The 21,445-nt window shown below is 41.1% G+C and overlaps 2 protein-coding genes across 4 annotated transcripts; both read right to left on the reverse strand.

Annotated features, from left to right (window-relative positions):
- Nucleotides 1-151: 151 nt before the first annotated feature.
- Nucleotides 152-9,053, reverse strand: LOC139217222 (fas-binding factor 1 homolog). The gene is made up of 30 exons (XM_070848534.1): nt 9,031-9,053; nt 8,748-8,795; nt 8,603-8,648; nt 8,441-8,510; nt 8,289-8,339; nt 8,046-8,187; nt 7,856-7,936; nt 6,943-7,077; nt 6,707-6,839; nt 6,258-6,412; nt 6,085-6,178; nt 5,539-5,988; nt 5,380-5,445; nt 5,226-5,296; nt 4,684-4,878; nt 4,510-4,562; nt 4,377-4,424; nt 4,156-4,284; nt 3,925-4,025; nt 3,551-3,757; nt 3,020-3,127; nt 2,575-2,714; nt 2,336-2,454; nt 2,095-2,217; nt 1,822-1,998; nt 1,399-1,575; nt 1,182-1,319; nt 981-1,077; nt 739-863; nt 152-293 (listed from the first exon to the last, which is right to left on the reverse strand). The coding sequence occupies exons 4-30, from the start codon at nt 8,480-8,482 to the stop codon at nt 210-212; spliced, it is 3,441 nt and encodes a 1,146-aa protein (XP_070704635.1). The 5' UTR covers nt 8,483-8,510; nt 8,603-8,648; nt 8,748-8,795; nt 9,031-9,053; the 3' UTR covers nt 152-209.
- Nucleotides 9,054-14,384: 5,331 nt separating this feature from the next.
- Nucleotides 14,385-20,917, reverse strand: LOC139216655 (cytoglobin-1-like). 3 transcript variants are annotated; one of them, XM_070847844.1, is made up of 4 exons: nt 20,762-20,917; nt 19,285-19,645; nt 15,491-15,722; nt 14,385-15,168 (listed from the first exon to the last, which is right to left on the reverse strand). In XM_070847844.1, exons 2-4 carry the CDS (start codon nt 19,425-19,427, stop codon nt 15,004-15,006), a joined length of 540 nt encoding a protein of 179 aa, XP_070703945.1. In that variant the 5' UTR covers nt 19,428-19,645; nt 20,762-20,917; the 3' UTR covers nt 14,385-15,003. The 3 variants fall into 3 exon arrangements, with proteins under 3 accessions (XP_070703945.1, XP_070703946.1, XP_070703944.1); XM_070847845.1 differs by lacking the exon at nt 20,762-20,917 and having other exon boundaries at nt 19,285-19,421; nt 19,512-19,658; XM_070847843.1 differs by lacking the exon at nt 20,762-20,917 and having other exon boundaries at nt 19,285-19,658.
- Between the last annotated feature and the right edge of the window lie 528 nt (nt 20,918-21,445).

A 21,445-nucleotide genomic window follows, 5' to 3' on the forward strand; every position in this document is an offset into this window, starting at 1 on the left:
TGAAGTCAGTGGGAAAGTGGACACAACACCGGCTTGGGATTGATCCAGAAGTCTGACACCACCTGTATAATCAATGCAGTATATTTGTTTGTGAATTTAAAAACCAAGTTTGATCTAAAATTTTAATGAAAATAAAGAAATGTTGTATAAAATTAAAACATTATGACACATTGGTAACATGAATCCTGCTGGGAGCACACAGCATGCTGTCAGTCTGTGTTAAAAGGTGACCTGTAAGATTTCTTTTTCAAATTGTCCAAGAAGATCTGCTCCTCTTGGAGGTATTCACGATCCTGTTAATGGGAAAAGAATAATTAGAAATACGGAGTTAAATGTTTCAAGATATGTTCCATGTAAACAATAAAAGCTTCTAAAAAACAACCAACTTGTTGTTTGAATTATGTTCTAAGGAATCCAAAGACATAAGTGTCAATTAAATGGTTTCATCCATCCATTGTCTATACTGCTCATCCTTAAGGGTACTAACCACTGTTTTGCCTTAAATGGTTTGTTTTAAAATATATTTTTAGGATTCCAGCTAGTTTTACAACTTGTGACATTTTCTGGGAGTATATGTAATGATCGATGATTGCGAAGTTCATGAACAACCAATGATGGTGGGCCTTTAGTTACGAAGTGTTGGGCCTAATAGTGCACCCGGATGGCATACTGTATCTAATTAATTCTATACATACGCTGTATCTCTAATAGGGTGTATGGTGTCTCTTCACTGATTACCTTTTCCCCTGTGTACCTCCACAGAGCCAGACTAGCCTGAAGAGCCATGGACTGAGAGCTGGTGAACAATGTAGGAGGGGGAATATTCAGGGTCGATGTCAGATCAGGGTTTGGCAACACTGAACCTGAATATACAGATAAATATAACAAAACCTTGTAATACACTTATTAAATGGGTGCATATGGTATGAGTAATTAGATCCTGTTGAATGATAGATCTTCAATAGCCAAAATGACCTCACCTGGTAAAGTTGGTGGAATTATTTGTGGTAAAGAGGGTGGAGGGTTTTCTCTCAGACTTTCTGTCTCCTTCTGCAGATGAGTTAATCGCAAACGATCCTGTAACAAGTATTTAGGTACGATCACACAATTAACCATCTATGTTCAGTAGAATCCGGTTCTTAAAGGTACTGCACTAGGAGCTGTCTTAAAGTGACACACACCTGAAGGATTCGATGTTCTTGCTGCCTCAGCCGCTCTGTCTGCGCATGGATATTTCCGAGCCGTGCCTTGTGCTCAGCCTCCACGCGTTTTGCTTCCCGCAAAGCTTGTTCTCCTTCCTCGTGCTTCTCTGCGGCGAGCTGAAAAGAATGGAGTGCGGTTAAAAACGTCAATGTTACATATTTATTGCGCATGGGACTCAGTGTGGTGTGAATTTACCTTGCTAAAGGCCTCCACCTCCTGGGCTCGTGTCTTGAGCCTCAAGGCGGTGCAGCTGATTCTCTCTTTCTCTCTGTCCAGTTCTTCTCTTAGTCTGTCCAGAGTCTCTCTCTCCTGTGCCACAGCCATCTCCTTTTGTTTCAGCTCTGCAGTGTGCAGTTTTAGGTCAGCTTGTTCCTATAACAGAAACATAGAAAAGAACTGTTTGGCTTGAAGGGCTTAAAAAAATACTTTCTGAAAATGCCTATTATATTTAGTGATATAAACATAGACACAACACCAGTTTTTCTATGATGATAATAATAATGACAATAGCATGAGCTGACTTTTCAAACAACAGAACAGCATTTAAAAGACGAAGTCCACAAAGTAAGACTGTCAAACCCTATCATAAGGCGCGCCTCTGTTCTCCGTAAAGCTCACCTGTGCCAGACTCATAATGGATCCCTCTCTCTTCTCCAAGAGACTGCTGACCTCCCGTTCAGCCCTCTCGTGCCTCTGCTTCTCCAGGTTGTGAAAGTGGGCCCACTCAGCTGCCAGCTTCCTCCTCTCCTCCGCACAGTGCTGCATCACCGACTTCTGCTCCTCCAGTAAAGCACTCTGACGGGAACAGAGGCAGGCAGGAGGGGTAAGGCAGGCAGGGATAGAGCACTTGTCCACCACCAGCACTGATGGAGATTTTTTCACCAGCCTCACCTTAGCTCTTTCCAGCTCCTCTCTTTCCATGTTGATCTGCAAGCTAAGGGCACGCCTCTCTTCCTCCAGGCCTCTTTGGGTGGACTCTGCCTTGGCCTGCTCTGCCGTCATCTTCCAGCGATCCTGAGACATACAAAAACAATGATTTTTAGTCTTTGAGGGGGGAAAACATCAGTTGTTAGGTGCTTGCATGTATACACTCCTGCTTAACTATTTTTAAAGCATTAAAGATTTGTCTGACCTTCTCAAGCTGTCTCTGCTGCTCATTGAGCTGAGTGTCCATCCTGGAAATGATTTCCTTGAGGTAAGCTCTCTCCTCGGCCATAGCTTTCTGCTGCTGGGCCAGACGGTCCTGCATCACTGAATCGAACATTTAGAGAGTGACCTTAACCTACTTGCAATGTGATACCAACTACAGCTTGCTATTAAATAACTTGCATCTTGACCTATTTGTAAAAACTGTGTGTGTGTCTGCAGTACTTCGAAGCTGCTCGTCTCTGTGCCGTGCCCCCTGCTCCAGGCCGTGAGCCGTGTGTTCATGTGTGCTCTCCACCCGGGAAGAAAGATCTCCCAGCCGCGATGAGAACTGCTCCATCTGCTCAATGACCACTGTAAGAGACCTGGAGAAAAAACATAAACATACTATTACATAATGCAAAAATCTTTGAAATGCTAAAAGAGCTATTCCAGGCTCACCGTTTGAAGGGTTTATACAAGAGATTCAGACCTACTGGTTGTCGCACTAGAGAACAAGCTTCTCAGACCAAAACAGGACGCCATTACTCCCCTACATGTTTATGTAGCTAAGAGTTGTTTGCCGCTATATTAATATTAAAAATCTCAAACATAGAACCTTTAAATGGAACTTGTTAACTATGGGTACAGTAATTGTAAATGGGACTGGTGTCCTTGGGTAACATCTTACCTGGTCTGCGATGTTGCGCTTGTAACGGCATCAATCTCCTCGTCCTTCAGTTTCTTCAGTCTCTTGACCTGGTCCTCGTGGTCTTTCTTCATCTCCAAGATAGATTTCCTTGACGACAAATACACCACATATATGGTAAACTATTAAGTCATTCATTTAAAATACAATATGCTCGTGCTGGGATTTAGTGAATTATCTGAATATTTTAGTAAAATGCAGAGCAGGTTTTCTGGCATCGATTCTGGGTATTACTCAGCGAGGTTATCCCGACAGATCAGTAAATATTCAATATATATTGAATATTTTGTTAATAAAGCATAGTAGATTAGCTTTACTGACTCCTATGCTGCTGTGTGTTGTGATGCCCATGGAGCTATTATTTTTACTCTTTCATAGGTATATTACTTTAGCGACAACTTTCCAGTAAGTGCATATGTTGATAATTGTTGATTAAATGTCATAAGACAGTATTTACTTTTGGTACTGTCAAAGAATCAATGTATTACTAGAGAAAAGGCTTCCCTGCTGTACCTCTGGAGGTCTCGGAGCCTCTCCACCTCGCGGTCTCGGTCTTGCTGAGCCTGGGCCAGTTTGCGCTGGTACTGAGCCTGCAGCTCTGAGCGTTCCTGCTCAGCCGATCGTGTTACTGTGGTCAGGCGTTCCATTAGGTCTTCGCACTCCTGCCGCCCTTGTTTCTCCCTCTGGGCTGCTGCTTCCTCGAGCAGCTTCACACGGGCCCTGGACACGCACAGAAATACTTCCTGTGAGTGTTAAACATAAAGGCGCGCATAAGCTGCTTCAAGAGCAAGGAATTATGCTTAATATATGTTAAACATGTGCATAGATGCAACATATTTCCACTTTGTGTGTGTGTGCGTGCGTGCTAAACAGAGTGGCTAAACTACTTGTGTGTGTTCTCCATCAGCTCCATATCCTGTTTATGTCGCTGCTGGACATTCTCTAGCAACATTTGGCTTTGGTCTCGCTCCAGCTGCAGAGTCTTCACCTGGACAATAACACATAGGAGTTTCAGGCTGCGCAGGTACATGGAGGGTCAGTTATTATTCCTGAGTGAAAATACAGCAAACATACAGTTCTCATGTTTCCCCCTCATCACTACAACAGCAATAACATACCTGTCCTTCCAGCTGGATGATGCGAGCCGGTAAAGCTTGATAATCAGGTTGCTGCTCTTTCTCTCTGAGTCTCTGCAGGACCCCTGCATCCATGACACTGCCAAGCCCCAGCAGCTGAGACTGCATCATCTTCAGAAGAAGCAAGTCAAGAACAAACCAGGTGTGTTTTTACATTTTCAAAACACCTGCAAGTGGAGACATGACGACATTACGTTTCTAACCTGCTGTTGTAGAAGCAGCTGCTGCAGACTGTCTGCTGACAGCGTCACCTTTTCAGAAGAAATGGCATAGGATTAAAAGAGCCACATTATACGATCCCCCCAAATTACGACAACCTTATTGTAGCACAAATACCTGTTGTTGGACAGCAGTTGATGTATTTTGCGTTTGGTTATGCTGTGGAATTGCTGTAAAGAAAACAACCATGAGTAACGATCTTATCGACCTGCTCACATTACATATTCCAGCAATGGTGAAAAATACTTTAAAGAATCTAAAAGTACTTCAGATTTCCCCAAGATTACATACACCACATCGAGACAGGCAGTACAGCAGACACAGGATTCAGCAATGGCAACTGTTGCTGGGTTTCATCCGGAGCCTGACTGGGCCCTCGCGGCACCCTGGATCTCTTATCGGATGGTAAGTGGTGGGGTTGGGGTTGGTTGTGGCTAATGCTAGCGGCAGAGACTGGCAAGGGAACGGTAACTTCAGGAGGGGAATCTGAGGGATGAGACAAACCGAGAGCTTGTCCATTGTCTACTCCATCATGGAGAGTAATTGGTGAGGAGGATGGTAAGGTGGAGGCATACTCAGTAACTACAGAAGGGGATTGTGGCGGAGTTGGGGGATAAATAGGAATGGTATCTGTATGAGAGGAGGAGTAGAATGAGCATGACATGATACAAGGTATCAGATGTGGGTATCATAAGATAGCTTGCTGTATGATCTGTTTAATTTGTCAGAATGCCAGACTGGATCACTGATTGGTTTCTACTGTAAATGGGCCAGGGAGATTTCATCATTTTAAAACATAATGTAACAGAAGAGTAGGTATTTGAATGGATTACCCTGCTTGGTCCTCTTCTCTCTGACCGGCGTGGAGTGGTCAGTGGGGCTGGGCTGTCCAAGAAAACTGCTGCTGCACAAAATACATAAAGTGAATTGAAAAAGTAACTTAATATTGTCGCTTACAATACATGGGTGTAACCATAAACATCTTACCTAGTTTCCTTGGCAGATGTAAGAGTGTCCTCTCTGGCCCCAGGAGCTTGTGAAGTAACATGTTTACTGAAAACAAGAGCAGGTTATCAGTCATCAGTGCTGAGACAAAAAGATTCTTCGGTCATTGTATTTCCTTTGTTTTGTGTGGCTTTACAGTACCTTACAATTGATTCCAGATCCATTTCTTCTCCCAGGCCTTCATGCTGAGATGTTTTTGCCTCACGGTTTAACCCTGACAAAGCCTTCTTCCTGTTCAGTGCTCCTGCTAACCAATCATCCGCCTCATCTTCTCTCTTTTGGCTTTTGGAGGCCTCTGGCTTAGTTTGTCTGGTGACGTTATCATCTGGGACTGAGGCGTCTGCTGCCATTTTTACAGCAGTTGTCGCAAGACCAGTCAGCGAGGGTCTTCTACTCAATGAAGGAGAGGAAGGAGTCTTTGGGGACTCTGTTGAAGCCTTGGTCTCTTTGGCGTCACCCTCCAGAAAGGTGTGTTCGTCGTTTGCCTTGAGGCCGAGCCAGTCAGCGGAGTTTCTGTGTCGAGAGGAGCTGGGGGTGGTGGGTTTGGGTTTCTTCTCTGGGGTGGAAGAACTGACATCCTCTGTAGAAAATCTGATGACAAGAAAAAAATTAATCATTTTAGTGTTGAGTTTACCCTGGCGGGAAAAAGGCGTACTGAAAAACATCAAGGGTGGATTTTACACACACCTGACAGACTGTCTGCGGGACTGGCGCCCTTCAGGTGTAGATACCAGAGTGGGCTGATAGGAGCCAAATGTGAGGTCCTCTTCTAAAAGTGGTTCTGATAAAATGGAACAAAATCAGCTTTTATATATTCTTTTTAAACAGTGCTTGCTCATACAGCCACGACACGTTATTACCTTTCACACTGGAGGCTTTCTCTTCTTGCTGCTTCTCTTGAGACTGAGGCTGCTCCTTCTTCTCGCCTGTCAGAGGTCGCTCCAGAAGACGAGGTGAAGTCAGACTCTCCAGAATCTCGTCGAGTCTTGTGCGAGCTCTCTGAGGGGCGTCGCTCCTGAGATCACACACAGCAAAGGAAAACAGAGACAAGATACACTGTATGCCATATTATGGTACACATGAAGGCAGGGAAAGTTATACATTTTTGCAAAAACAGGCTACGTGAAGGCAAAACAAAATGGAATGGATCTACCTGATCCTGAAAGATGTTGCCTTATAAAATGTTCTCAAAGTTTGGGTTTGTTTTTAACTGCAACCCAGAGCACTAAAACTGTAATTATCTATTATTTGAGCACTAAAAATAAGAACAATAATAGTGAAACAGTGAGAGTGAGAACAGAGCTGTTACCTTTCCTTGTTGGACCCAAGCGCGGCCTCTTTTTTCTTGGGATTGTTTTTATCACGGTCAAATCCGAGTGCATCCATTATGTCATCCTTATCATCATCAAATGTAAGATCACCTCGTTTCTTTGCTGCCTTAGCTGACGAACACAAGGACAGACACACATTAAAACACTTACAGTCCTTTAGTGTTTGTTTGATTTAAGTTGGAAAAGACAGAACTGTAAATAATTGGAGGTTCACTTGTTTCGGTCTTTAGGATTGGGGATGCTGGAGGTGATTTTTCAGGTTTGGTCCGCTGTGTGCTGGATTTTGATTCAGGCTTGGTTTCATCTGGAAGCAAGTCATCAAGTAGATCAGCCAGGGGGTCATCTAGATCTGCAGTGGAAATGAGACTCTTTACTGTAAAGCCGTATGTGATAAAGAGACATCCCGTATGGATAGACAAAGATACTTATGATACATAGTAATAAAATGATCACATGCAAAAAGTGTGAATATATGTTCAAATATTTGTATATTATGAGACCATATACTTTATGTTTAGTCACAGCATTTCCAGTTTATTAGGTGTACCTGCTTACGCCACTTCATTACAATAATTAGTGGAGTTGTTCCTTTTTTATATACTGCCCCTCTCGTGCATGTAAATGAGTCTGGACAAAATGTTAGAAACACCTTTGAATTAAAGGCAGTGAGCTCAATAAAATGTAGGATTTTTTTGCGGGGCTGTTGCATCGAGTTGCATTAGATTGTACAAGTGACTGTAACTCAGGTGAGTAACTCAACATGTGTTAATACTTTAACTGAATACTTACTTTTGGGTGTTGAAGCTAATTTGAAGAAAAGAAAAAAAAAAATCCAATCTACCTCCAGATTTGTAAATTTGTGTACACCTCTCCTGTTCTAACTACCCACAGACACCCACTGAAACCACTGGCATCTTTCAACTCCAAGTAAAAAACCAAACACATATCTATGCTAATGTACCTTTAGTGTGAGGTTCCTGACCAAGACCTTCATCATCACCACCACTGTCTGAATTAATGCAGCAGTTTGAGGAAAACAAAGCAAGGCTACCATTAAAAAAAAAACAAACTCATGAGTAATGCAGAGCTCAGTGTCTGAGGTGGGTGGGACAGCGAGGCTCACTCACCAGAGAAGGTGAACTTCCTGTAGTTATGTGCTGTAGACGAAGGAGCGGAGTTTGGCTTCTTCCTTCCTGTTGTGGTTTCGTCTGAGTGGAGAAGGGGATTGCAGCTATTACTGTGCACTTCAAAGCTGGTAATAATGTGAAGATAATAATGAGAAAATAATTTATGCAAGAACATTCTGCACTGGATTACCTGCTCCCTCTGGTTTTACAATATTTTCTAAAGTGGAGGAGTCTGTCTTTGGCCCTTCATTACCAAGCGGCTTTGTTTGTGCTGGAGCTGAACTAGGCTTTTTCTTTATTGCAAAAAGGTCAGCATCCATATCATCCATGTCCTGTACAAAGATAGACAAAAGAGGCAACGACATAAGATCATGTACAGATGATTACAAAGTTGATGCTTTGTGCCTGTTTTTCCATACTTCCAATAACCCACCTTCATGTTCTTCAGTATGTCACTGGGATCTGCTGCTGAGACATCGGAGTCCTTGGACAGAAAAGAAAATGGTAACATAGAGACAATAAAATATACTAAACATATCAGACTGTGACTGTATACATGTATTTTTCACATTTCTGTCTACATACCTCAGTGTCTCCACCATCCTTCTTTACCTCCTCTGCTAACATACTGAAGATATTGTCGGTAGCAGAAGAGCTGGAGAAGGTAAAAAAAAATTGAACTCCCAAAATAGGAAAAGTCATCATTTACAACTGAAGGTATGTAACTCTTGAATTCCTCCAACTTACCGAGTGAGTGGTCCACCGCGAGTTGCTTTCCCCCTTACAGGGTGTTCTGATGAGAGAAAGTATTGTTACACGTTAAACTTTCACAGCAACAATCCTGTAATAATAATAATGATGACACTGCTTGGTTTAAGAACTGCTGACTTACTTTCATCATCAAATAAGCTGTCAAGCACATCCTCATCTCCCAGCGAAGCTTTTAGGAAAACAGTGAGGGGAGACACTTTAACGCGAGCTTGGCTCTCTTGAAGTAGTAAATGTGTTATCTGTCTCCTATATAGACTCTTGGTTCTGGTGGAATGACCCTCCAGATGATTTCTAAAGCCTTCTGACACAAACTTGTGATTTTTGCCTACACACAAAACTTGACCTGATTTTAAGTTAATCCCTACAATGGCAAAGGCCTTCCAGCACTCACTTGGGGAACTTACTTTTGGATGTTTTGCCCTTCAGTTTTGTAGCCTGTAAATAGCAGTGAAATATAATGAGTTATTTTACAGCTGGAATGGATTAACTGAGTGTAACTCCTGGTCCACTGCTCAAAGCACATCCCTTAACATTATATGCATGCAAAGTGATTGAAATCGGGCGCTTTACTGGTAAATCATGCACATGTTGAAACTGATTGACTCACCATGATGAATCTCTCTTGGTCGCGTTAGATTGGAGAGCTAGCTAACCAGCTAAGCTAGCTAAATCTGATTAGGCGTCTCCTGTCTCCATTGGTAACCACTCAGCTACACCGGTGAGGGTGCATGTTTAGGACACAATGCACGATCATAGTCGGTTAACGTGGCTATAAATCATATTGTTTCATGTTCATTACAGCCGTGTTTAGTCGTTTAGCCTTTTAAAATTAGCCAGTTTACTTTAAGTTAACACTGCAGCCACTCACACCGCCGCCACACACCAACGTTAACAACATATTGGACACACACTAATGAAATTCAGTCCTCTAACACACATTTTAGGGTTATAATTAGAAAGTTTTATCTTTGAGCAGCGCACAAAGCAAAAGTCAAACACGAAGCATCTAATGTTTGAGAGATTTACATCGGCAGAACCGTACCAACCGGCGCGATACAGGCGTTTCCTGTTTACAGTTCGCAGGGTGTTGTGGGTAGTGTAGTTTTTAGTGCATTTTTTTTTTACAAGGAACCTTGTTTCAGAAACTGTGCTTGTCACACACAGAGATTAAATTTTAGTTGCCCCAATTTGGATTTAATATGACATCTTTACCTGGTTTCTTAATGAGTGAAATCTGCCAAACGGTTTTACCACCAGGTGGCATCAGAGCTTAGAAAATGATCCAAAGCAAGTCATATAAAACAAGACCGTAGAGCTGAATAATTTATCTTCTGGAGCCTATGTTTAATTCAGTGAGGTCTAGGCCTGATGTTGCACGTTTAATCAGCACAATGATAACAAGGCAAATCACGCTCCGGCAGACAACTCATTGCTCAGAGTTGTGCCTGCAACACTTTGGTGCATAAGCCAACCTGTGCTCCTCTAACCCCAGCACCACAAAGCAGGCTTTTCAAGTGCTTCAGAGTTAAGATTAGATATACCATCACATGCAAGCTCTGTTTAAAGCTTAAAACCTGTGCGTGCAGGAATATTTTGTTTTCTTGTCACTGTATTTGTGTAGCAGTCAGGTCTTTATGCATTCTCTGTCATGACAAATTTGTGTAGACAGCTTTTCAACTTTACACTTGATGGATAAAACATTCACAAAAGCAATATATAACAATATATGTTAAGTGATGTAAACGTATGTGCAAGTGGCAAATGATAATGTGCCTTAAGTCAATTAGTTATTAATTTTATACCAAGGCAGAATGAAAAATGTAACTTTTAGAGATCATAATTGTGATTCAAAAGTAGAGGTAGAATTCATGCACACATTTGAAAATCAAATCAGTAGTTCTGAGTGAATACGAGAGACAGTCCAATGACATTTGGAGGCACACAACAGCACACAAATGCATTTCATGGCTTTATTATCCCCTGTTAAAACAACATAAACCTTTAACAGATTCACACGGCCCTACCTGTCATAGACAATACAATACATGACTTCAGCCCCTGTTTCAGGAAACAGGAAGTCACTTAAGCGATCTTAAGAGAGACCACTCTTAAAGATACATCCAGTCAGCGCTCATCCTGTCCTCACACATATATTTAACAAAAATCATTACATTGTTTAAAAGCAGGCAAAACAGAAAATCAAAGAAATGATCGTGGCTGTTTTTTTATGTGGAGGCACAGAACATGTTTCATCACTTTAAACCCTGACCGCATCTGTTCTGAAATATAAAACAATATTGTAAATTCAGTTTTCAAGATGAATACGCAGCATTTGTCAGGCTTCATCTTCCAAGCTTGAATCTATTTGGTTGCTATTTCCTGTTCCAATAATGAGAGCAGCAGTGGGACAGATAGGGGAAGCCATGATCAAAACAGGCCTCATTCTTTTTCTCGCCCACTTTTAAAAAAAAATCCTGGTGGGAGTCTTGGCGTGAGCTGTCAAGTGCAGATGAATCAGAATATGATCAGTGAGAGAAAACAAAAAGATAACAGGAAATCTCTCCTGTAGTATCTGGGGAAATGAGTCTTGATAGCAGAGGCCACTGCAAAAAAACAAACAAACAACAAATCAGGGTTTGATAGAAACACACATTTGCCCTCTTTTTTGTTTTTTTGACAAAATGTCCATTTATTTTCTGGTTCAGTCTGGGTCAAATATAGTGACAAAGCTCACCTGATGCTCACCAGGTTTGAGATGATTGCCTATTCTGATCTTAGTTCATGTCTATGGGGGTGGCTGACATGCAAAGTCATGAATGATGTAGGAAAATAATCATCCATGAAAGAATAAATCACCCTGACTCAGCTGAATACATGGACCTTCATAGGAAGCAAATAACAAGATAACACATCAAAGACCTGTGACCTACACTGAACCTTGTTTGGTGTTTCGTACCATGGTCAGTTAGTTTATGATTTTATATTAAAGTCTTACACAGCTGCTTGGAACCGTGTGGTTGCAGGGAGGTACCGTGTGGTTGTAGGGAGGTAATATATTTATAATAACCCTTCGAAGAGATGATGGATTGTTGTTCAGCCTCTGAATCATTTAGTATCAGCAGTGTAGCAGCGAATTGTTAAAAGCTAAATGTGGGGCAGGCGTCTCGGTTCTTTATGCATCTGTGCCTCTGTAACATGCTCCACTGCTCCACTTTCTCCCCTTGTCTGGAGCCCCCTCTGTAAACCTCCCCTAACACACACACACACACACACACACACACACACACACACACACACACACACACACACACAGAGGATATTGGATATTTACCTGTCTCTCTTTCACCCACTGTGATTCTCGGTTTTGATTTTAAGTGTTCTCAAACATAACAGCATCTAAATAGCACTTGTACTTTGATCAGACGCGAATTGCCCCATAGGATTATTTTGTAACCATTGTCCATTGTTCGCTGCCTGTTGGCTGCCAGCAGTGGCACTTTACTTGAACAATTCCAAGATGTTTTTGCATTTACCAGTCATTTCTAACCCATAATATGTAAAAGCAGGACCCAGATTTATTAATGCAACAGTACTCCATTAATTTTGCATGTGATGTTTTTGTTAATTCATCATCTGGAGCACCAGACAGCCTGTGAAAACTGTCTGAGAAAATGACCCTGATGATGTGACTAAGGTTAGTGTCAAAATCATCCAATATTGGCATTCTTGTCTGGTGAACAAACCAAATAATTCTGATTAAGTTAATTAACTGAAATTGTCCAAGTTAAAAACTACCTGTTGTTAAACATCTGTTCCTTTCTAGGAAATGATCAGTAACCCAAAAAGTGAGTTTCTCAAACTGGGTGTGTGGAGTTTGAAAAATGTGTGTGTTTACTAAGCGGGAAACTCTGATGAATTATGCTATCAAGTTGCACCAGTGGACAGTTTTTGGATCTTGGCCAATAAGAGAGATGAAAAGTCAGGATATTTTAACCTCTGCTGCTTGAAAGTGTAATACAATATCACGGGAATTCGCCTTTAAGTCCCCCGTGGTGGTATAGTACATGTGCTTAGTCTGTTTTCACTGACTTGATTGTTTGTGTGTCTTTACCGTGTGATGCTCACGGTTGTCACTTTTGGGTTTCTGCTGCTCCATTGCTCTTCATGTATGGCACATCTTTGTCAGTGGCCTCTTTCTGCCTGTGACGGGTGATACAACACATAATACTCAGTATTAAACACATCATATTTATCATCACGATGCCGTCTTGAACTCACAGTTATCTGGAAACAGCTTGATAAAGGATGTGAACGTACTAAAAGAATAAAAGTATTTCTATTTATGAGTTCATATTTGTGTTAGCTAGCCGTTGCCATGCTCCTTGGTGCTGTAGCCACATGGACATGTTTGCCATTGCTGTGTGAGTGGCTAAGCAGGGCCTGGGGGGCTGAGAAGATTGCACTTTGCATCAATTAGCAGACATGAACTCGAGAGCTATGTTGCTTTCCCCTCCATTCATTTCTCCATTAAAAAAAAAACTGGAATACACTGTTGTTATGTATCGAGCCACTTAATCCACACGCTGTTGCTCGAGGCAAACCCTAAAATAATCACAGGAGTGATTTCAAATCAATGGTGCAGATAAGTCTCACCCTGCCTCCCTCACTCTCCCACACGTGAAACAGATATGCACTCTCTGCGTTCGTGTCTGTTCACATTGGGTGGAAGTATAGTTTATGTGTATTTAATGCTTTTCTCGCAAGCCTCAAGCTGTTGCATTTGTGTTTTTTTGTCGGGCATTAGAAAACATAGTCAGAATTCAAATCTAAAAACTCAGTCTTGACGAAAAGTAGAAAGAGCCTCTTATTTCTTTTCTGTACTATAGTTGAACACAGATTATCTACTGACCTTTATTCCTTGTTAACAGCTAAAAATCAAAAGACAGCTCATGATCGGTACTCACGGTCTGATTTTGTTGGAGAATCTCTGCCGCAGGATGAGAGCGATGGTGGTGAGGACCATCATAGTGGTACACATGGTCCTTCCCCCAAAGATCTCCTGCTTTGGTTCAAAGCACTGAAACTTGTCCTCCCATTAAAAGGCTTGAATGGTAAAAGGCAGAGTTTGTGGTGTAACAATCTGACTATTCCTGTCTTTCCTCTTGGCGCTCACTCATGATTGGGGAGATTAGCTCAGAGGATTAGCTGGGATCAAGGAGGGGGTTGCATCTCGCTGGCAGGACTAGGAGGTAAACAGAGCATGCTGTGTGATTCTATTCTGAAAACAACCCACCTCGCCGCCATGTCGTCAACACAGCAAGTCAAATCAACCTCAATATTGTCCTTTTTTGTAAAGAAAGGGCAGCATTTTGTGAGAGTGCCTGTTGAAATTGACCTTGAGGGGCTTTTTGGCAGCTTCACAGCAGAGGTTAACACTAAGGATTAACACATATCAACCGAATTATCGTATATCTGGATGAATCTAATTCACCAGTGGTCAAAGTGCAGAGTTCTGACAATGTATTAAGAAAAGAGAGAGCACTGGAATAAATGGGGTATAAATAGATGCTTCAAGCAATGAGCCACTTATACATAGCACTGCTGACTCAAGCAGAGAATAATGGAGCAGTAGGCCAAGCGAGAGAAAGGAAAGGTCTAATTTTGTCAACACGTTCATGAGGAGAGAAGCAGTGGAACGGGATTAGAGGAGATATAAGTTTAGAAAGATTATTATGGCAGTAACATCACAGGGTTTTCTTTGTATTTTAATCTCAAACGTTTGTTAAGCACAGATACAAAGGTGAGTCATAATGGAAAAAATGTAAAATCATCACAATCAACTGTTAAAAATGTAAAAATGTCCTCTTAATATCTCAGAAATTGTACACAAGTGGATACAGATTGGCTAAAGGAAACACCCAAAAAACATCACGTGATATTTAGAAAGATGGTATTTACATGGCAGTTTCTAGATATACACATTCAGTAGAAGGCACATCCTTGTCAAATGTGACCTCTTGTCCACTTTTAGGGTTTATGTTTGCTTTTTCATCCTCCTTTCCTCTCTCCTCGGAATGGATTGGTCCTTTACAAGAGTATAAAAAATGAAGGAGAGCTTTAATTTCTCTCTCTATCTCTTTCTCCCTCTTTCACACGCAGATATAGCATACTTATCTAGAGCCTACTGTGTGTCCCATAGCCATGATTATCTTAGATTACATTTAACCGTGTTCCCTACATTTTCCAGATAACTTCTATAAAAATACAGTACATTGCTTCCCTTCAATGGTCGGTACAGTCAATTCATCCCTCCCTTATGAGGCCGTGGCCCAAAAAATTAGAAGTCTGTTGGTGTTCATGGTCCAATTAACCAAGCTTCACCCAGTTGAGGTTGAGAGCTTTGTCCAGCCCACTTCCTCGTAGACGGCTGTGATACTGCAGTAGAGCGTAGCCAAGAATTTGGTCCACGCTGCGGCCACCTCTGGTGTCACGACCTCTGAAAAAGCTTCTCCAAGGACTTCAAGTATCACACCACTAAGGATCTGGATAAGACATAAAAACACAGTACTATAGACACCTCGAAGGTCCAGTATGTGAAATAGTTTAACATTTTAGGGCATGCACTCATTTGCATTTTTGCAGATTGTTAGGTGAGAAGATTAATACCATTCTCATGTCAATACAGTAAATATGAAGCACCAGCTAGCAGATGGTTGGCTTAGCTTAGCATTATGAGTGAAAGCAATAAGGAACAGTTACGAACCAGCCCTTTCAAAGCTTTTTTCCAACACATCCATCCTAACCTGTGTGTGTGTGTGTGTGTGTGTGTGTATGAGACTTAATTTTTATTCACACACTCTTTACCTTAAAGTACACAGGCTCCACCTTGTGTCGGAGTGCATGGGCCTTGCCCAGCAGCTTCAGCACTGAGGCCACCTTGTCTGAGTTGTCAAGGTTCTCCACCAGTGTATTGATGGCATTCATGACTCTGTGAGCATGCTTCCTAAGCTGGGCACTCTTCTCCAGCTCCTCTGGCTCCTCAATATGCTTGAACTGGCTGAAGTACTGCTTGGACGAGGGGAAGTTCACAAACAGCCTGAAAAGGAGGAGAGTTATACTAAATGAGAGCCATGAGTGTGAGCAGCTTCTGTGAAGCTCCACTAATCTCATCGCCCTTCAGCCTGCACCAGCTCTATCCTGTAAACCCACGTTTGTTTTTTTTGAGCTGGCAAGATACCATAAGTAAATATCAGCACTGACATGAGAGTGCTGCATTTTTTCCCTTTAACAGTTTCCTTGAAACTATTACTATTAGGTACGGTGTGGTATGTTTTCCATATACTTTGAAAAGAACTTAAAAAGAAAAATATCCAGCTGCAGACAAATTGAAATGGCTGAGTAACTATACCACTGAGACATAAAAGCTAACCACAGTATCTATTGAATTATGAACCTACACTTTAGGAAGTCATTTAGAAGTCATTGAACATTCCACAATGTAGAAATAAATCTTGCAGTATCAGATAAAATGTGCAGAACAGATGTTTAGCCTGAACATGTATCTAGCTCTGATAGTGCCTGGGAGGAACTTCCAGCTTTCACTTGACACAATGCATGTATTAGTTTGGTCAATGTAATCTCAGTGTTTGTATGTTGGTAGCAGTTAGTCCAAGCCTTTGAAACAGATATTTTTTTCTGAAGTATTAATTCACCTATTAATCAGTCACCTATGTCATTATACAATGTTTGTTATGTTATCAGCCACTTCCTGAGTTGGCAACTCCTGGCATATATTGTTTCTTGTAGTCCTTTGATTTGGATATGTCTTATCATTTCTACGCTGATGATACAGAACTCTACATATCATCTCAAATTTAACAACTCTTTAGTCTTTGAATAAATGATGTACTGATTTTTGCCCCAGATCAAGTCTCTACTAAAATCTTGTGACACCATGGACCATTGGCTGCGAATAGAAAATCTTTCCTCAAAAAAAAAAAAAACACTTGTCATTTTTGACTACAAGATGAAAACTGATAACCATGTTATGTCAGTTAATCAGCCTATCAATATATCAATATCACAAAATTTTGCCCCCTGTTATCTGTCCAGCAGTTGGAAATAGTTATCCATGCTTTTGTTTCTTCCTACTTAAATTACTGTAATACTCTTATTTCCTGCCAAGTTACAGTTAGTCTAAAACTCTGCAGCAGGATTACTCAGTAAGACCTCACATCTCTCTCACATCACCTCCATTCTTCTTTAACTCTCTCAAGTGTTTTGTTATCTCATTTCATATTTTTCTAAAGTTATAATGTACACTATTTTGTTTTGTGATGCCTTTAACTGTAGTTGTTTTGTTGTTGTGATGCAAATATCATATTTGTTCTTTTAACATTTTATCCTTTTGTAAAGCACTTTGTAACCTAGATTTTAAAATGTGCTATAAAAATAGCTGGGTAACCCCCCCCCCCCCGTTACCCAGTTAGCTTAGGTGCCAGTCTGATTCTGTACTGTGGCCCCTGTCATGCGTCAAAAAACAAAACAAAAGAAAGAACCCGGGATCCTGCACGACTTCACAATTTCTAAGAAAAGATGAAAAGTGCTAATTAGAAAATGAATGCCACTGCCTACTCAGACTACCATGAGCACACTTGATTCTTTTCATTTACCTTATAGTTGAGATTGCAGTTATTATTACTGCAAAGATAGCTAACATTTCACGTTTCATTTGGCATAAGTTGTTGCCACTTTCGAGTTCCAGGTCTGGTATTTCTTTACACAAACTGACTCACACTGTGCTCTTTCTGAAAACAAATGCACAGTTCAAAGACATTTTCTTTGATTTTGATTCCCATTTGACTCTCAGAGGTATCATAGAGAATTAACACAGAGGAACCTAAAAACTCCCCCCTCCCACAGTCTGGGAAGAGGGCCAGTGCATCTGGTTGCTGGATATCTAATCATGATGTCCCATCTCCCTCTGTCTCTGCAACAACTAACACAAGAGGGAAGCAAATATTTTGCTGTTCGCTCTGAGGCATATGGCCAAATATTAGAGTTTTTCTTGAAGACTTGAAATGTCTGAGAAGGGAGGAGGATATAGTGTCCTAATCTCTCAGTTCTGGGTGGAGGGTCTTGGCAGGGTCTGGAGCAAAGTATTCCTAGTCTTACTTTGAACTAATGAGGAACCGTACTGTTCAGTCTTTCTCTTTTGTAATTGCATGACCTGTGGTTGCATATAAATAGCCTCATTAGTATTTTATATGGTCATTGGGCCCTTAATCCTTCCTTATCTATTCTTCAAGACTAACTGAAGAGCTGAATCCAGAGAAAGTTTCTAATAAAAGCCATAATTCGCTACTTTAAATCTTATCTGTTACCCTAAAGAGAGTTAGTTTGAAGGATTGCAGTTGACACTGCGGTTCAGCAGGATGACAGGATCTGCGCTTACTGCTAAAAGGATAATCTGCCATGGGTTTGCTTATCAATCAGTCCTAATTCCTCAGATTCCTGAAGGGTATGGGGCCTTTTTGAAGCAATGTGGAAAAAGAACATAAGGGGAAAATGAATCAAATCTATTTAGTTTCGACATGATTTTCAAAGAGGAGAGCAGTGCCAGACTGTTACTTATAGTCAGTAATCTGTAAAGAATACATTATTTTACTGCGCTCTATTTTCTTTCTGGCCTCCCTCTCAACTTTCACCTTTTACAATCATGAAGGATTATAAAAGCACGCACTGTCACCTCACTATACTTGAAAGACCAGCAAAGCCATTTCAAATTCCCGCTAATCCCGGTTAGAGAGAGATAAGAACAGTGATGACAGGATGCTCACCATAAAATGTTTAAATGTTATTCACGTCGTTGTGATAAAACTCTTTCATCCCTGGATTGTTCAGAGAAAAAAAAGGGATGTTTTAAAATTCTGACTGCCAGCTATGGAGTCATGCTGCTGTAGCATGCCTGGTCCACTATGCAGGCTTTCATAACATGACTCGCCCGAAGGAAGGGAATCCACTGAATGCCAAAGGTGTCTGACTGATGAATGATCTTGTTTATCCTTTGCCTCTGCTATCTGATAAATAGGATTAGGAAAAAGAGGGTGAGGTGAGAGTATAACAAGCAAAAATATGACTGACTGTTTTCCTGTGGACAGACTGGAAGCTTGTAAAGTCAATGAGAGTGGATGATCCCACAGTATGGACTCTGACTTAAGTTGGTTTAGATAGATAGCTTTGCAGTTTTCTGTGGCAGTAAGCCAGCAGTGTGGCCCCAGTATGGGGCACTGACATGACTGAGGGGAAAAGAGACTAAATGCAAATTTGACCTTATCAGTGGTGAATCCATTAAAGTTGCAGAAATGAGAAGAGAATTGATGAAAATACAAAAAATAGAAATTGCATGCAGTTTTGTGTTACATGCAACTGCTGATCAGAGGAAAAAGCAAACTGTGTGTAATACCGACCACATCAAATGATGCTAAATATTAAAATAGAACAATATATGTCTCACTTATAATTATAAACAGCATTTGTCACCTGTGTAACCACTTTACTATTATTTTTCTGCCAAAATTATATGAACATCATCCTCACCCAACCTTAAACCTTAAAAATTCCCAACCTAAAGAAGGAGGGTAAAACCAAAGAAATACCTGACTAGTATGGCCACCCCAGCATCATCACAGTTCTGATAGACTTTTGCCCAGGAGTCCTGGATCATCACCCGCTCCTTGTCAGTCAACGGGCTTGGGCGCTCCAGGTTGTCCACCTCTCCCTCTCCCTGCATCCTCTCCATCAGGGAACACAGTAGTGCAGAGCTGAGCACGTGCGGAAGGCAGGGCCGATGAGAGTACTGCCTCCCTCAAAATAAACAATATACCTTTTTCTTGCTTGTGTTTCTTTCTTGGTGAGAGAGGAAGACAATCTGTTTCCCTTCCCCCTTTTTTTCCCAGTGAGAATCTTTGCTCTCCACCTCTGAATCTCTGCTGAGCGAGAGTGTGAGTGAAGAACAAGCTGAAAAAACACAAGAAACACACGCAGAGAATGAGGAGGAGCCTCTGTACTCTCTCTTTTATACTCTTCCTTCCCTCCCTCTCTCTCTCTCTCTCTCTCTCTCTCTCTCTCTCTCCCACTACCCACCTCACCTTTGTAGGTGGTGTTTGATGAAAACATGATGAGATAAGAAACAAATCCTTAATAAGCGATATGTAATAAATGCAATGTGTGAGCACGGATGCAGTGTAAGATTATGATGTTGAAATAAGATAAAGGAGCACACTCTGACCTTTTTCTTCCATCGTCACCATCCTAGTGTATCCACGAGATTAACCTGTAATAATATTGCATTTCTCACAAAGCCCCGTCAACATAAATGTAAAAACACTTCACTGACTGATTGAATTAAACAGCATGACATCCATCAGAAATAGGGCAGGCGCCTATTCATTTTGGTTTGTTCTGTGCTTTCTAACAAGATACAGATTATATCAGTGTATTTTCATTACTTAATACCCTTTTCATTACACACACACACACCCCCAAGAGTCCCACACAGCTCTCACAGCACTTTTTCCAAATGCATACATTTTACACCTCTGTTGGAGCAGAGGTTATCTGTGGGAATTCATATCTCACTTGTGTTGTCTCAGCTGAAACCTGAGAATGTTCTTTGTCAAATTTCAGAGTGGGCTGGACGAATAGGGACAATTAAAAAGGAATCTTTGACTTAGCTGGAGAGACAGGAGAGAAAACAAAGGACCAGTAAAGACATCAGTAAACAAAAGCTAAGACTGAGGTGAGATTTAATGCCTGACTGCAAAGCATAGTAGGTGCCAAGTACCAATGGACACACGTTAATCATTGACAAAGTCGTTGAGAGTACACCATTAACAATCAAGTTGGTGAAAAAACTGTGCTTAAGGTAGACACATCTCATATTTCTGGAAGTGCTGTGTCAAATATCACAGAAAGATAATCTTTGCCAGCAGCTGTGTCACCTTTATGCAGGTATTATACCAGCTAATCCAACCGTAAACATTTAAGCTTTGGTTGAAGGCGAGGTTCATTCAAGACCCTGTCAGGTGCTCCCACTTGAAAACAAGATCAGAGTTCATGTATGAAGCCTCTCACCTAAAACTGGTTGGTCCAATAGCCAGTGTCAGATTAGGTTGTAGTGGATCAGACACACAAGGGGACTGTAGATCACCAAGCTCTGCTCGTGCATTTTGTAATGCTTTGGGATTATTTCTTCTGTCCATATTTACTCCAGCAGACTCAGACTCTCGTATTTGGATCATGTCATACCTCATGGTCTCACATAACTCTGCTCAGTAGATCCAGGGCTAATGACTAATGACATCTAGTGGACAGTTGGAGTTATACCTTTTTTTTTTCAGGTGCTGTCAGAAATGCAATTTTGACATGAATGTAATGTAATATTTACAAGAAAAAAGTCAATTATTAGTTACCTATAAGAATGATCCCTCTGCCATAACGCTTTTTGGTACAATCACTCACTTGATCAGAATAAAGTTTTATTGCCATATACGAGGAATTAGCATAGAAATGGTGCATAACAATAAACATTGTAAGAAATGTGTAGAAAGAGAAAATATAAAAAAGATAAAGTGCTGCAAGTCAAGAAAAATAGAAAATCGGCAGTATGAAAACAAAATATGCAGGAAAAACATGTATGCACAATATAACTGTTATTTAAATGAACGAGCTGTATAGTTGTGTGCAGGGATGTGCAAAATGTATCTATCTAATCAGCGACACGTAAGATGGCATTTCATTTTATTTAGAATAACAGCA

Source organism: Pempheris klunzingeri, chromosome 17 (assembly GCF_042242105.1).
Source record: "Pempheris klunzingeri isolate RE-2024b chromosome 17, fPemKlu1.hap1, whole genome shotgun sequence".
Lineage (NCBI taxonomy): Eukaryota > Metazoa > Chordata > Actinopteri > Acropomatiformes > Pempheridae > Pempheris > Pempheris klunzingeri.